This window comes from Panicum virgatum, chromosome 1N (assembly GCF_016808335.1).
Source record: "Panicum virgatum strain AP13 chromosome 1N, P.virgatum_v5, whole genome shotgun sequence".
Taxonomy (NCBI): domain Eukaryota; kingdom Viridiplantae; phylum Streptophyta; class Magnoliopsida; order Poales; family Poaceae; genus Panicum; species Panicum virgatum.
Genome location: NC_053145.1, coordinates 1,546,351 through 1,561,444, shown reverse-complemented (window position 1 = coordinate 1,561,444; position 15,094 = coordinate 1,546,351). Strand labels below are relative to the sequence as shown.

General features: G+C 47.2%; 1 protein-coding gene across 1 annotated transcript; it reads left to right on the top strand.

Moving 5' to 3' along the window:
- The first annotated feature begins 7,049 nt into the window (after nucleotides 1–7,049).
- On the top strand, nucleotides 7,050–8,365 carry LOC120654283. Its single transcript, XM_039931793.1, has 2 exons — nucleotides 7,050–7,389; nucleotides 7,506–8,365. The coding sequence occupies exons 1-2, from the start codon at nucleotides 7,050–7,052 to the stop codon at nucleotides 8,363–8,365; spliced, it is 1,200 nt and encodes a 399-aa protein (XP_039787727.1).
- Nucleotides 8,366–15,094: the final 6,729 nt, after the last annotated feature.

Sequence of the window (15,094 nt, the reverse complement as noted above, 5' to 3'; positions counted from 1 at the left end):
CCTACTAGTTTGGTTTTCCTGTGAAAACCAAACTAAGAGGAAATTTGAAACCATCTGCAAATCATATACGGCGATTCCTTTGAGGGTTGCATTCATATTTTCAAAACTTCGCTGGTGGTAACTTTAATTTGTCCTTTCCACTATGAGGCACGTACAATATGTTGGTAATTTGTACTATTACCTTTTTCGGTGTGCCTGTAGTCCTACGGCAATCATCTGGTGTGTACTTGCTTCATATATGGCCAATCCATTTTCACTATGGATAGTCATGGTTGCTCGTACTGACTGAGTAGTAGTGAGTAAAATGTATCTTACTTTTCCTATCAAAACTCTTCAATGTAATTTTATTTTTTAAAGTCATCTTCTGTCAAGTTGTCTTTATTTTGTGCTACTAACTGTTTTTTCCTTTTTTTTATTGTAACTGTTTTTCTTGATATTTTTGAACAAACCACACAAGATAGTGTGAGTTTCATTGATATAGAAGAAAAATACAAGACAACGGTCCTGGGAGGCCATAGTCAGAAAAACAAAAGAAATTAAAAAAAAACATGACTCATCCGGTTGGATTGGGACGTCAACACGACAAACCCTACAACTCAAACTCACCCGGTTAGATTGGGACATTAACGCGGGGAGAACTCAGAACAAACCTCGAGAGACCCTGACCGGTTGGATTGTGGCATCAACACAATCAAGGCAACTCCGCTATACAACGTTGGCTGGACAAATCCAAGCTGGTGCAGTAAACCACCTTCTCCTGCACTTGAAGTCGCCGCCAAGATGCAGTCCAAAGCCGAAGGAGAAAACAAGGAAATAGACAACCCTGCACCGAACAGGCCACCGCCATGCGGGACCCAACGCCGTAGTGCCGCTGCAACAGTAACCACCGTCCAACAGAGTGGAACCACCGAATCCAGACCTCTCGCTGGCTGCCTCGCAGACGATGCCGCGAAAACACAACACGCGGGGGCCTCACCTCGCCCGCCGTCAGACTCCTCACTCTCGTCGCCACGCCGAAGACACCATACGCGGGGGCCTCGCCACGTCCGCCTCAGTACTAATGTCACGAATCCGTGTATTGTATTGCCGTCAGAAAGATGAATAGTGTTGCCCTATTTCCAAGATCTTCATCGAACAGCCGAAACGCACCCATCGGTCGACAACAAACATTGCTCCACACACGCACATAGCTTCCGCCGCTATGATAGCAAACTAGAGTTGTCGCTTGTGCCATCTTCCGACGATGAACCACGCCGGAGTAACTCCAGCATAGCTGAGCCACCCGCCGTAATCCGCTGCAAACCTAGTTGCCCCATGTTGTTGTTGCCGCAAGCGCCGCTCTCGGACGTTGTGCCACGCCGAATTGACAGCCGCTAAGCAGCGCTAGCCACCGCGGTCCGCTGCAAGCAGCCAAGCCAACAGACATGCTGCAACCTCTGGTCGGCACCACAACAAGCGAGACGCCACCACGTGAGCATGTCAACCCCCTTGAAGTTCAACCGCCTGCACGTATCCGACACCACCCTCGACCGCCGACATCCCAAGCTGAGTTGGGTCTCAAGTAGCGGCGCCTCCAAGAAGGTTACGGCGCCGATGGCGCCGCTGTCGCTTGTCCAGGAGCTGGACGGGGCTTTCGCCCAGAGACCCAAACAGAGGTGGGAGGAGCTCGAAGATGGCGCCCCCAACGGGGAGAACGACGCCCGAAGGCACCGCCGGCATCACCGTCAGCAAGACTGGCGGTTAAGGACTTTCGCCCAGAGCATCCCAACACAAAGCCACCGCGCGCGTCCAGCCCGAAACTGGAACGCACGGGAAACCAGCCAAGACGGACCACCGAGGGCGGCGCCGTCACCGTGCCACCCCAACATGCCGCACCGGGACCAAGCTGTCCAACCGCCGCTCCTCGCGTCGCCGCGAAGTCACGCGCCGCCGACGTCCCAGACCAAACGCAGCTCCGGGGACCGTCGCACCTGCTGCCTCCACGACAGCGGATCGGACCCACATCGCCCGTCGTACCCTTTGTCGGGGGTGGCCCACTCCAAGGACGTACCCCATGCTGGCCGCCGGTCACTGCCACCTAGCCAGCGTCTCGCTTGGCAGGTGGCTCACCTCCACGCCGGAACGCCCACGCAGACCCGGCGCCGCCGACGCACCACAGGTCTCCGCAGGCGCAGCCTGGCACCACGCCGACCCGCCACCGCCGCCTCCACAGCTCCACTCCGACGGCATGTCGACACACCACTGCCTTCTAGCGCAGCTCGCCCCGCTGCCACGGAGCCCGTCGGACGCAGCCCCATCGCCAGCCACCACCACGCCTTCGTAGCCGTCGCCGGGGCAGCCACCCGCGCTAGGACGACGCGCAAAAGTAGCCTTTGCCGAGATGACAAGCCGCCATGCCCATGCGGCGGCGGCCGCCACCAGCGCCGCTCCCCACCGGAACCACCACAGCAGGAGCACATCTGGCGAGGGGGGCAGTAGATCCACCCTTGAGGATGGAGGATCCGGCTGCCGGAGGGCCAGGACGGCCCCACATTGCCGGAGAAGAACGTCGAGCCGCCCGCACACCTGGACGCCCGCGCCGGCGGACAGTGCCTCGCCGCCGCCCTCCTTGCGGGTGCTGGACTTCTAGCATCCCACTCGGGCGACGGCGAGGGGCTGGGACGCGCAGAGTCCTGCCCGGCGACGGCGCTCGAGCGGCGTCCCCCGTGTCGCCTGCGGGAAGCGACGCGGGGGTCTTTCTCTCAGTTTTTCTTGATATGAATCAGATATGTGTGTCTTTCTTAAAAAAAACTTTGATTCCCAAGAACTTTTTTGGGCTGGAAGATGTAGGCCGCCAGGCCCCTGGGCCTTATTCCATACGACGAGTACAAGAGTTGGGCCTCAGCATTTTAGTTCAGATTTGGGCCCGCGATACGGCTGAAATATCAGCGCACTTGAACCACACACTAGTAGCTTTTAACTAGAAAACCTAGGCGCGGCGTTGCCGCGCCAGCTTGATTTGGCCAGTGAGCCCTTCACTCCATAATAATAATTGATCAGTGTTTTCTTTGTAAAAGATCAGAATAGTAATGTCAAGGTAATGTGAAAACAAGGGATCAAACACTTCGGTAGGACTCCGTTTTAATAGGAAACTTTTACACTTTGTTAAAATTACTTTCTAATATGCTTAAGTGGTCACGCTGCTAAGAAATATTTTTTTTTCTAAAAGGGCTTTAAAGAATATATCACAGCTATAAAGGGGGGGGGCACTCAAGTTATTAAAGTTTTGAATTGCTCCAAAGTCTATGAAATGTCAGATTTTAAATTATGTTACTGAATCCTGATGAACATACACTATCATTTGTGGAGGTATATACATATTGAATATGTGTCTAAAGTTTTAACCCATATGTCATTTTCTATTTGTAATCTTTCTCTAAAAATGTTTGAGTGACCACACTGTTTGGAGTATGCATAACAGTCATAAACAAATTGTCCGTAGATGAGTAGTGTACATGTTTGTCTATGTACTGACAAAATTGTTTCCTGCCATTTATCCAGCTGATTGCAACCATTAAAAGATCATGCCCAAGCCACTTTTTAGGCTTGGATATTACTATAGAGAAATTAATGAAAAGATGAGCATAGCTTGGACTTCGAGTTGTTTTATTAAGCTATATTATCCCCAAAAAAAAACTTTAGTACTACAATCTAGAACTTCCTCGCTGCCCAATTTATTCAACAAAGCAAAATAGTCAATGCAACTCAGTAAGATTTAGTTTAGTTCAAGTATCACTGTAATCTGAGCACTAATCTTTTGTACAATATTGTTGCAGGAGAGTAAGATATTTCTGATAAAATCAGTTTTCCTAAAAAAATTATAATTTGCACTCTGGACTCTTTTTGATTGGTTCTTGTATAAGGGTTCAGGGATGGCTCCTGAAATGAAAGTTGTTAAGTCAGCTAAGCCTGTGCTTAAGTGGCATAATAAATAGGATAGCACAAGTGCATACTACACGTTAATTGCTACATGTAGCTGCATCTTAAATGGCATTTGTAACATCTGCTAGGAAAGCCATCCTTCTGATGTTTCTCATGATTAGTACAATTAAAGCTGGAGCTCCATCAGGAAAAAAGAGCAGTATGTTGAGAGTTATATTTCTGAAGCTATATGGAAGTTCTTCTACGTCCTCAAATTTTCTCTTTTCAAGTTCATTCAGGTGTACATCCTAGTTTGATGATAGCCAAATTGGCTGCTACTACACTGTTATTTGTTAGAATGTATAGATGCCATTTTATCCTAATGCTTACAGAGCACAAGATACTCCTACAATCCACAATGGCATAGCAGCTGAACTTCACTTTACTAAATACTTGTTGAAGTTGTTGTAGAGAGGTGAATATGGGGAACACCACACACCCCAGTCAGGGGGGTGTCACTGATATATTTATATAGCCAATGGGCTTATGTATACATGGTAGAGAATCAGTATACAATGAAGGCCAATGAATGGTAATAAAAGCCTACAGCTATACATATCTCTAATAGTTGTTATTGCTTAACTTGTAATATGCTTCTACTTTATCAAAAAAATTATGCCTGTGGTACAAACTCCACTGTTTGGCAATTACTGAGATGTGCCTGTAAAGTTTGCATGCACATATCTTTTTACCAGCTTTGTGATCCCACCTCCATGCTATGGATTAAACAAACTTTGTTTGGTTCGTAATTATTGGTTTGTGCTCATGCTGCAATGCTCTGTAAATTTGTCACTGTATCTGTAAGGTAATATTGTTGAGCTACAGAATAAAAGGTGAAGTAGCACAAAAAAATGAGATTCATCCTTTATAAGGCACACCACACACTCCAAGCAAGGCGCATGCATGTGTAGGCCATGAAAAAAAAGAAAGCTTTAAAAAATTTCATCAAACGACACATTACCTACAGAGAAAGCGACTTGCTGCAGCTACAATCTCATCGAACACGAGTAAGACATGGCTGAGGATGTTGTAGCCACCTTGTTCCTAGGCAGAGGATGTCTGTGTCGAGTGTTGGTCCAGTGAGTAGCTTGACTTTGAGGCATTTCGTCGAGCAGCTACCGGTCATCTTCCAATGGCCACTCTGTCGGCTAGGCCGCTAGCAGGTGTGCTCTGCAGAGTGTGAGGGCGCAGGGGGAGCTACGAAGGGATGGTGTTGCCTGCCTGTGTCGTCGTGTGTGCCTTTGCTTGGCACTACCATAGATGTTGCTCCTCCCTCGCATGCGTTGGACAGTGGAACGAGCAGAGGGAGCCGTATAGGTAGGCGGCGAGGGTAAGCACCCTTTCTTTGGCCACAACCGCGTTCTATCGGTCATCTGGGGCCATGCTTGCCATTCTGCCAATGCTGCTGCTTCGCTTGGCCCAGTTCTGCGACGGCGGCGGCGGCGCTTGGCCTCGTGTGGCTGCGCGGCGGCGCTTGGCCCTTCTCTCCCCCTCCCTTCCATGGCCGCCGGCGGCCGAGGCTTAAGGTGCGGGCCAGTGCGGCGTCCTCGTCCTCCCCTCTGTGGCATGGTGGCAGGCCGGCCCCTCCCCTCCCCCTCCCACACGGCAGCAGGTGGCCAGGGGCCGGCCGGTGGTGGCGCGCGACCCTTCCCCCTTGCGGCTGCCGGCGGCGCTTGCGGCAAGCGCAGGTGCGCGGCCCTTGGCCCCGTAGCGGACGACTGCTGGCCCACCTTCCCTGCTCTTCGTGGTGTGGCGGCGGGCCGGCATTTCCCCCTTCCCTTCATGGCCTGGTGCGAAGTCGGCGGCTTGTGCTGGGCTCACTGCCCTCGTCAGCCGCCGCGAGGAGCCGGTCGCGGGGAGCCTCGGCCGCATGAGATCGTTGGGGTGGTGGCCGGCCGGCGGGTGGCAGCGCGCGACTCGTCCCCCCTTCGACAGCCGGTGTTCGGGGGCCGTCGCTCCTCCCGCTCCCATGGCCGTTCATTGCCGGATGGAGGGCCAGGATGTCGTGTGCTGACGTGGCCCAATGAGAGAACTCGGTATTGGCCACGAATCGTATGTAGAGATTCAGACTAAGTCCTTCCTCTGGAGATCGAAAAAGATAGGATAGATAGATAGATAGATAGATAGATAGATAAAACATTGTTCATTTTTTGTGCTTGCATTACTTGCAGAAAACCAAATGATAGGCTTTCCCCTTCCATGGGTGATGCCGGCGGTCGCCGTCGCCCCATCGATCAAGCAAGCTTTTCGAAGAATTACTGCTAAAGATTCTCCTCGGCCTCAAGATCCAAATGTGGTGCACCGTCGATTCAATTTGGGGGAATTTCATCTCTTCTCCTCGGCAAAGCCAAGATCAATGGCCGGCAAGTTTTGGGACTCCGACTCTGAGTCCGATTACGAGGATCTGGGCGATGCTGATTCGCTCGCCATGAACTTTGTCGCGCAACAATCCTCTCAAGACCCGACCAAGGTGCTTGTCCCGACACCACCTCCACACCAGCCTAGGCCTGCTGCCATATGTCGATCGGCGGCGGGTGGGACTGCCAAGCAACCGGGGACGAGCAAGATGGATGTGGCGCGTCCAGTGAGACCTCCTTGGAAGCAGCTATGGAAAGGGCCGCTACCACCGCCGAGGATTACGCCGCCGGTGACGCTCGGCCAGTTTCTCCTGAAGATGAAGAAGACGGGGAAACGTCGGGCTGATCCGTTAATCGCGCCAGTTCGAATTCCGAACTTAACGGGTCCGACTTTTGCAAATGCGAAGCAATCTTCCAACCCGTCAGTGCCGAACCCGAGTCCACCTCAGGGCTTTCCCAGGTTGGGGTCGGGCGCGGTACTGGTCTCTTCGTCCACCGCGACGTCTGCTTTGGCCAAAGAAAACCCTAGACGGCGGCTCATCTCTCCCACGGTGCCACCACACCTTCTTCCTCCGAAACCAACCTACCGCGACGTTCTCATGGCCGGTCGAGGTCGGTGGTTCCGCCGCCGGAACATGCCAGGTCGCGGTTCAGTGGACCGGCAGGCGGCAGCTGATCGGCAAGTGGTGGCTGACCGGCAAGTGGCGGCTGACTTCGCTGCGCCTGGTCGCAATGTTGGACAGCTGGTTCGTGGGCGTGGCAATCAAGCCAGGAGTGGCAGGGCGGATCAGGTGGAGCGGGGGCGCGACCTCCAGGCCGATCGGGGCCGAGGTGAACGTCCCGACCGCGGCCGTGGCCGTGGCGCTCCCCATGCCGCAGGGGGCAACGGAGGCCCTAACGCCCCTATTGGCAGGGGTACGGATGGGGGTAGGGGCGGCGCACCTCTCCCTCCTCAAGCACCAGCAGCAGGGGATCAACCTTCAAGTGGCTCGGGTTCAGGAGAGGGGAACCAGCGCCATGATCCGGATCAGGGACGAGAGGCCAGGGAACCCGCTGCTGAAGAGCGTGGCAAGTCCAAGCGGAAGCGCTCAGGGAACCTGGAATGCACGATCTGTCTAGAGGATCACTTCACTAACCAATGCCCTTTGTTGCGAGGCCCTAAACCTTCGGTCACTTATTGTGGGGCAGCGGAGGATGGCATGGGTTTTTTCCAAATTCAAGCGGCCAACCTCAATGACATTGTTGCTTCGGACCTGAACTCTGCGGCGGCACAAATTACTGTGGAATCGGGTGAAGTCTCTTCGCGTTTGCTGGTGACAGAGCTTTCAAGACTCGTTCATGTTCGCTGGAAGTGGGAGGTACAGGAGTTGGATAGCCAGGTTTTCGTGGTTCCTTTTCCCAGTAAGGAGGAATTGGATCGCTTGGTAGCTGTTGGGACGGTTACGACCAAGAACAAGGAAGGTACTCTCTTGTTTGAAGAATTTGTTGATGATGTGCAACCCATCAAAGTCCTGGATAAGGTTTGGGTGACGGTCACCAAGGTACCTCGTCTGCTTCGCTCCTTCCTACCACTTTGGGCGGTTGGAACTATAATCGGTGAGACCCAAAAGGTTGATATCTATCACCTTCGTCAGACGGGAGAGGTCCGCATTTTGGTGGCTGCTTTCGATGTTAAGAAAATTCCAAAATATGTTGATGTCTGTGTCAAAGGGAGTATGTACCGGCTTTATTTTAAGCCAGATGAAGTGGCTCCTGAAATCTTCAATCCTGAAGATGATGACCTCCTGGGAGATGATGACAAAGACCTTGATGGTGATGGTGACAGGGAGATGGAAGAGGCAGATGATGCTCCAAAACCACAGGACTTTGAGAAGGGCAAATCTACTTCTGCTTCAGATGGCACTTTACCTTCTCATTCTCAAAGTGGGGCTTATCATAAACAGGCGGCTTTAATTCAAGAAGCTATGGACTTGGCTTATGAGCAGCTTTTTGAGGAAATAAGTATTAAAGTCATGATTGAGAAGGAGGGTGGAGAAGAATGGAAATGATACTCACCCTTGACAGAGGAAGAGCTAGCAACTTATAATTCTATGATAGCACCTCCCATCAAACCTCATCCTTTCATGTTTGCAGATGAAGTTGCCGAAGTGGGAGGGGAATTGAACCCCTCTCTTGGGTTTGACGGGGGGCTGCCTTTGCTCACTTACCCCGCATCGCCAGTTACAGGTGTTGAAGAAGAAATCACACTACACCCTCCAACACCGCCATCGCTTTCGGTTGAGGAGGGGTTGGGTGGGGTCAGCGGACCGCTGCCCATGGTGGGGCAGTCGAACGGGGCCGCGCCGCTGCCCTCGCTGCTGGGGGGGCAGCCAGGGACGCTCGGGGAACAGCCCGTCGGGGCTGGTCCGCTACCCTCGGGGCTGCATGAGCGGCCGGCCACGCACGCCTTGCTGTTGGCGGGGCAGCAGACCATCGGCGTGGGTACTGGACCGTTGCCACTGCCAGCAGCCGAGGATGAGGTGGAAGCCATGGGGAAGACCACTGCTCCTGCGTTTGCCAAACTCCGCCGAAGCAGCAGGAATGTGGGAAAGGCGGATGAGCACACCCTACACAAGGTAGAACGAATGGCGTTGAAAAAGAACCTTGAATCTTCAGGTACCTCTTTCTCCAACTTTCCAGATTCTGTTATTATTTCAAACCTTGGTAGGATAGGCATCAACCTAGCTTCATCTGATGTAGTTGTTATTAAAAATTTAGAGGTTGATAGATTGGTCCTTGGTGCTAATTTAAAGAAGCCAAAATCTGTTGGTAATAATTTTGCTAGCGACGATGAAAGGGAAGAAAGACTGGAAGCAGTTCTCGACCACGTTTGTGGAAATTTAAATGAGAATGTGCTAGAGGCGGAGAATGATCAAATTATATATCTCTCTCCTATCCATCGTAAGAAAAAATATAATAAAGCCAAAAATACAAAACATGGCAAGCTTCCCAAAAAGCCAAAAACTCCCTCAAAAATGAAAGGAGTTTTCTGGAATAGCAGAGGTCTTGCGGACTTGGCTAAACACAGATTTTTGGCTGAATTAGTTAAGGAGGAGCAGATTAATTTTATTGCTCTCTCTGAAACTGGTCGTGACTCTTTCCCTGATCATGTTCTCAAAAATCTATGTGGAGGGCGTGACTTTCTTTGGCATGCTATGGCTCCTCATGGAAGATCAGGGGGTATTTTACTAGGGGTCGATCTTACCATTTTTGACATTGGAGCCATTGACGAATGAGATTTCTATGTGAAATTCACCCTAAGATATAAATTAAATGACTTCAAATTTGTCCTATATTCAATATATGGACCTGCACAACCTCAAAACAAGAGTGCTTTCCTCTCTGAGCTAGCAAACACTTGCTCTAAAGAACACCTTCCTTATCTTATTAGTGGGGATTTTAACATAATGCGAAACCCAGAGGATAAAAGTTCTGGGGATTTTGATCCTAAATGGCCAACCCTCTTTAATGCTATTATTGAATCTCTTGATCTTAGAGAGATTGTCATGTCAGGCCGCCAATTTACTTGGGCAGGACCTGGTGATAATCCAACTTTCGAAAAACTTGATAGAGTTTTAGTTAGTACGGAGTGGGAAAATCAATTCCCCCGAACGATGGTTGAACCGAGAGATCGGAATATTTCCGACCATACTCCCCTTGTGGTTAGCACTAGTGCCTCTACCCACCAGATCAGGAATAGACCCTTCAAATTTGAAAGGGGCCGGCTTATAAGGGATGGTTTTTATGACTTGGTTGCAAATGTTTGGCAATCTGAAACCTCGGGGTCCAACCCTCTAGAACGTTGGCAAGCCAAAATTCGTAGGCTCAGACAGTATCTCAGAGGTTGGGCTGCAAGTACTGCTGGGTCTTATAAGAAAGAGAAAAAGACTCTTTTAGCTCTTTTACACGATCTTGATAAAAAAACAGAGATTTTTTGTCTATCTGATCAAGAGATCAATCTCAAGCAATACCTAAAGGAGCGTTTAGTTACTCTTTTGAGAGAAGAGGAACTAAAATGGTATGAGAGAGCCAAAGTCAAATCCTTATTAGAGGGTGATGCAAACACTAGGTTCTTTCATTTAGTGGCTAATGGTAAACATCGAAAACAACATATTTATAGACTTGAAGATGATCAAGGTGTTGTTGTTGGTGATGATTGTCTCAAAAGCCACATTACAAACTATTATAAAAGTCTTTTTGGATCACCAGAACAATCTGAGATCTCTCTGATGGAAGATCAAATTTTAGATATTCCACAAGTATCCCCAGAGGAAAATGATATCCTCGTCGCTAACTTCACTGAATCTGAAGTGAGGGAAGCAATCTTCCAAATGGAGCATAATAAAGCTCCAGGTCCTGATGGCTTTCCTGCTGAATTCTATCAGGTTTTTTGGGGAGTGATTAAGGATGATCTTTTGCCTCTCTTTTACGAATTCCATAAGGAGGCTCTAGATCTTTTTAGTCTCAACTTTGGAATTATTTCTTTAATTCCAAAAACTCAAAATGCTACTACAATTCAACAATATAGACCGATTTGTGTCCTTAATGTTAGTTTCAAAATTTTCACGAAAGTGGGAACTAACAGACTGAATAAAGTAGCTAAGACAGTCGTGAGTCCAACACAGACGGCTTTTATGCCGGGGAGGAATATCATGGAGGGAGTAGTTATTCTACATGAAACTATCCATGAGTTACATACCAAAAAAAGAAATGGTGTCATTTTCAAAATTGACTTTGAAAAGGCATATGATAAGGTTAAGTGGTCCTTCCTGCAGCAAACTTTACGAATGAAAGGTTTCTCCCCGAAGTGGTGCCGTTGGGTTCAAAATATGGTTACAAGAGGAAGTGTCGGAATCAAAGTCAATGATGACGTTGGTCCATTCTTCCAAACAAAATGTGGACTCAGGCAGGGGGATCCCATGTCGCCTATCTTATTTAACATCGTCGCTGATATGCTAGCTCTCCTTATTGATAGAGCAAAAGCTGATGGACAAATAAGAGGGGTTATCCCCCATCTAGTGGATGATGGTCTATCAATATTACAATATGCAGATGACACCATTATCTTTCTGGACCATGACCCGGAGCAAGCAAAAAATCTCAAACTTTTGCTTTGCGCTTTTGAGCAATTATCGGGTCTTAAGATAAATTTCCACAAGAGTGAAATATTTTGCTATGGTACAGCCAAAGAGATGGAACAATATTATACTACACTCTTTGGATGTAATGCAGGGGTTTATCCATTCAGATATTTAGGGATCCCAATGCACCATAGACAACTCCTGAATTCTGAATGGAGAAAAGTAGAAGAACGCTTTGAACAAAAGCTCTCTTGCTGGAAAGCTAAATACCTATCCTATGGGGGGAGACTTGTTTTGCTCAACTCTTTCTTAAGCAGTCTCCCAATGTTTATGATGTCCTTCTTTGAGATTCCAAAAGGAGTTCTCAAAAATCTCGATCACTTCAGATCAAGGTTTTTCTGGCAAGGGTCTACTGATAAACACAAATATAGACTTGCTAGGTGGGACATCCTTTGTCGCACTAAGGATCAAGGTGGTCTTGGCATCTTAGATTTATATCTACAAAACAAATGTTTATTGGCCAAATGGATAGTTAATCTTATGAACACCGATGGCACCTGGCAATCCTTGCTAAGGAATAAATATTTGAGATCCAAGACCCTAACCCAGGTATCAGCCAAACCCACAGATTCTCATTTTTGGAGAGGCCTCATGCATATTAAAGAGGAAGTACTCGCTAGAGGTTGTTTCATAATTAAAGATGGAACCAACACGAGGTTCTGGGACGATACTTGGGTCGGTGATAAGCCCCTCAAACATAGATACCCGAGCTTATATAATATAGCACGGGATCGTCATGTAACGGTTTCCAAAGTTATGTCCTCTAGACCTCTTAATATTTCCTTCAGGAGGTCTTTAGTGGACAATAATTTAATGGAGTGGCTAAACCTTGTAGCCCAGGTCTCCAATGTTGTCTTGGTGGATGGTAAGGACTATTTTAAATGGCTTTTAACAAATTCTGGACTTTTCTCAGTCCAGTCTATGTATCTTGATGCTATAGATACAAATCCACCTTTCCGACATAGGAGGATTTGGAAATGGAAAATACCTCTAAAAATTAAAATCTTTCTCTGGTTTCTGCAAAGGGGTGTCATTCTGACTAAAGACAACCTTGCTAGGAAAAACTGGAAAGGGAGTGAGAAATGCTTGTGTTGTAACATGAATGAAACAATACAACATCTCTTTTTTGACTGTCCTTTTGCGAAAATGATTTGGAGGATTATTTTCTATGCTACTAACCTGAACCAACCTAGATCTATTGACCACATGTTCGGTACTTGGCTTAATAATCAACACAAAAAAATTAAGCCGTTGATTTGGGTTGGTTTGGCTGCCTTATGCTGGGCTATCTGGAGATGCCGGAATGACATAATTTTTAAAAGAATGAAATATAATTCTATTATGCAGGTTATTTTCAGGGGAGCTTATTGGCTACGCTTCTGGGCCTAGTTGCAGCGTGATGAGCAGGCCAAGGACACCCTCGTTGAGATGAGCAAGAAATTAGAGATGATTGCTTTAGAAATTACCAATAGAGGGTGGAAGCATTTTTTACGTTTGCTTTAGATCCCTTGTCTATGTTAAAGACTATCGGCTTGCTGTTTATTTTTTCGAACTCTGTATTATTTGGCTGAGTACATCCTCGGACGTAGAGGCCGGATTTTATTATCCATTATCTAAAAAAATGTAAATCTGGAGCTAGCATCATCATCGACCAAATTAATAATGAATGACACTATTTTTTTTCTCTCTCGTCCTTTTCATTATACGGTTAGCCGAGTGTTGTTTAGGAATTCTATAACTTGTTTATTACAATTTGCTCATCAAGGGAAAAAGATAAAACAACAAATAAATCCTCACTCTCTCAATGCTCAAACATGGAATAACAATGAATGATTGGTTTCACTATACTACTTTCATCCTGAAATATAGAACATTAAAGAGTTCAAAATTTGTACTCTAATATAAGGTATCTAGCACTTTTGGACAAATATTAAACGAAATCATTTTATTTTCCTTAGCCATCAGCTTCATGCTTACCTTTTCCATCCCATCCCCCACTGCTTAATTTTAGGAAAAACTTTAATTACAGTTGATAAACTAAGAATTCTCGAAGGATACATGCGCCTTTTATTTTATCTCATAATTTGTTCTATAATATATGACTTAAATTACAGGTTGGAGGGAGTATATGCCTATGATCCATAGACACCAAGCTAACAAACAAAAAGGAAATATGAGTTTTGATTGAGAGAGAGAAAAAAGGAGGAAATGGTCATAGTGAACAACGCGATACACGCGCATTAATTAAGTTAGGCTTCGACAGTGTGAATATTGCAAATGATAACACTATAATATTGACATCTCTCCCTCTGTACCAATATGGTACACAACGGAATATAGAAGAAGTTTTTCATGTTACTAATAGGCGCATATGAATCCAAATTTCACTTTGTTTTGGGTCATCATTGGGTCGATTATAGTCAAATTTTTCTAAAATGAACTACGAGGGCATGCACGCATATGGCTAGCCTAAAACCATAATTCATTCGTTACCCCGATTTCTAGCATAGTAGCTCTATCATCGTATGTATATATGCCGACACATACACACACTATAAGAAAAATGAGCATTCGTCCAACACGTTAGTACCGGACGCATTTTCGTCCGGTACTAACATGAGAAAATTAGTACCGGGTAGGAATTTTCAGTCCCCGGAAACCATTTAGCACCGGTCCGTAACACCGACCGGTACTAAATGTCATATTTTAGTGCCAGTTGGTGTTCTGGCCAGGTACTAAAATGGTGCGGCCATTTAGTACCGGTCAGTGACATCAACCGGCACTAAAGGGTGACATTTAGTACGAGTCGGCGTCTTGGGTCAGTACTAAATAGGTGTTCACGGGTTACTTTAAAAGAAAAACATCTCCTATGCACTCACATGTGTTGTGTGGGTGGAATGGTAGAGGAGACTACACGCGAGGTTGCATATCACGGGTTCGAATCCAACGAGCGCACACACATTTATTTTGGCGCAATTTTTTTAGGTGGTGGTGCATTTAGTACCTGGCATTGTGATCGGTACTAAATGGTGTGCACCACCATTTAGTACCGGCCAGGCTGCTGCAGCCGGTACTAACGGCGGTTGCGGCCCAGTACAAGAGGGGTCTACCCGTTACAAGAGGGGTCTAGCTACTTTACGGTCGACCGTAGGGACCCATTTCCTACGATCGATATTCCGACAGCTATTTTTTTCATTTTTAATAACTTTTTTTTCATTTTCTGAGAAAAAAAATTTAAAAATTCTTTCAAGAGATAAAATATTTTTTCAAGTGAAAATTTGGTGGGTAGAAAAAGATTTCAAGAAAAATTTTAGTGAGATAAAAAAGTTTTATGAGAAAAAAAATCACAAAAGAGAAATTTATGAAAAGAAACGGAAAAATTGAAAAAAAAATTGTACATCCAAAAAAATCTTGGGTAATTTTTTTTGATAAAAATTTTTGTATGAAAAGAAGAAAAAAATGAAAAAACACCCGGATCTGGCGGGGGGAGCACTGTTGGCGAGCGCCGCCGCGCCTCCCGCCGACGGCTATGGACCAAAGGAAGGCAAGGGGGACCGGGAGAGAGGAAGGCGAGGGAGGCCGCCATGGAGGAGGTCG